We start from the raw sequence: 1,060 nt of genomic DNA on the forward strand, positions 1-1,060 counted from the left end.
GGGGAGGGGAGTCATTGGGGAGATCTGCATTGAAAGTGGGGGTATCTCTGGGGCTGTGGACTTCCCCCCAGTGTGGAAGGGGAACTGGGGGGTCGGTGGGAATGGGAGTCCAAGGAGATGGGGGGAGAAGCCCCCTACTCATGACCCTGAATGAGGAGCACTGGAGGGTCAGAATGAGGGGCTGATCCTGAGGGATGAAGACCCCGCAGGGCTGGATCCTGGGGCCCGGGCTGCAGCGAGGGGCTGGCCCAGGCTATGGTGCCTGGGCCCAATGTCCAAGCCGTTCCCCTGCCCCCCAACTCCCCCCCCTCTCCCCAGCAGGCCGTGCGGCGATGGAGCCAGACTACAAGCGCCGGAAGATGGAGGAGCCGGCTGACCCACCGTGGGAGGCATTGATGGTGCTGCCCGAGCTGGAGTCGCAGGAGGTCGAGCTGACCCCGGCCTATGCCGCCCCCGTGCAGCTCCGGACCGAGACGTCCCGCCTGGTGCGGGAGCTGTCGGCCGCCCGCCCCCTGACAGAGCTCCCGCACCTGAAGCGGGTGCGGGCACGGGGCGGGACTCAGCCGCTGGAGGTGCTCCTTTGCCCGGCCGGCCCCTCGCCAGGCGCCTCGCGGACACTGGCGGAGCTCCTCCCGGACGGACGGGTGGACGTCCGCGGCCTGGGAGAGCCCTTCCTGGTGCAGGTGCCTGCCCGGGCCCCCCTCACCCGGCCCCAGTTCGAGGAGGCCGCCCGGCACTGGCCCACGGCCTTCCACGAGAACAAACGGACCAGCCAGGCCCTGGCCGGGCGGCTCTTCACACCCCAGGACAAGGCGGCCATGGGAGCCCACATGGAGCACGCTGTCTGGGCCGCCCGCCGGGGGGCAGAGCTGGGCATGGTGCCGGCGGGCGCCGCCGTGGTCGACCCGGCCACGGGGCATGTCCTGGCGGTGGGGCACGACTGCCGGAACGGCCTCCACCCGCTGCTCCACGCCGCCATGGTCTGCATCGACCTGGTGGCCTGCGGCCAGGGTGGAGGGGCCTACAGCTACCCGGACTATCCCGCCTGCTCCTTCCTGCC

The 1,060-nt window shown here is 71.2% G+C and overlaps 1 protein-coding gene across 1 annotated transcript; it reads left to right on the forward strand.

Annotated features, from left to right (window-relative positions):
* Nucleotides 1–138: 138 nt before the first annotated feature.
* LOC112122683 (probable inactive tRNA-specific adenosine deaminase-like protein 3) lies at nucleotides 139–1,055 on the forward strand (the record flags this gene model as incomplete). The annotated part of the gene is made up of 1 exon (XM_024221417.1): nucleotides 139–1,055. A coding segment is annotated over exon 1 (861 nt), but the record flags the coding sequence as incomplete, so codon positions are not given.
* Between the last annotated feature and the right edge of the window lie 5 nt (nucleotides 1,056–1,060).

Source organism: Terrapene carolina, unplaced genomic scaffold (assembly GCF_002925995.2).
Source record: "Terrapene carolina triunguis isolate 2854851 unplaced genomic scaffold, T_m_triunguis-2.0 Scaffold14268, whole genome shotgun sequence".
NCBI classification, from domain to species: domain Eukaryota; kingdom Metazoa; phylum Chordata; order Testudines; family Emydidae; genus Terrapene; species Terrapene triunguis.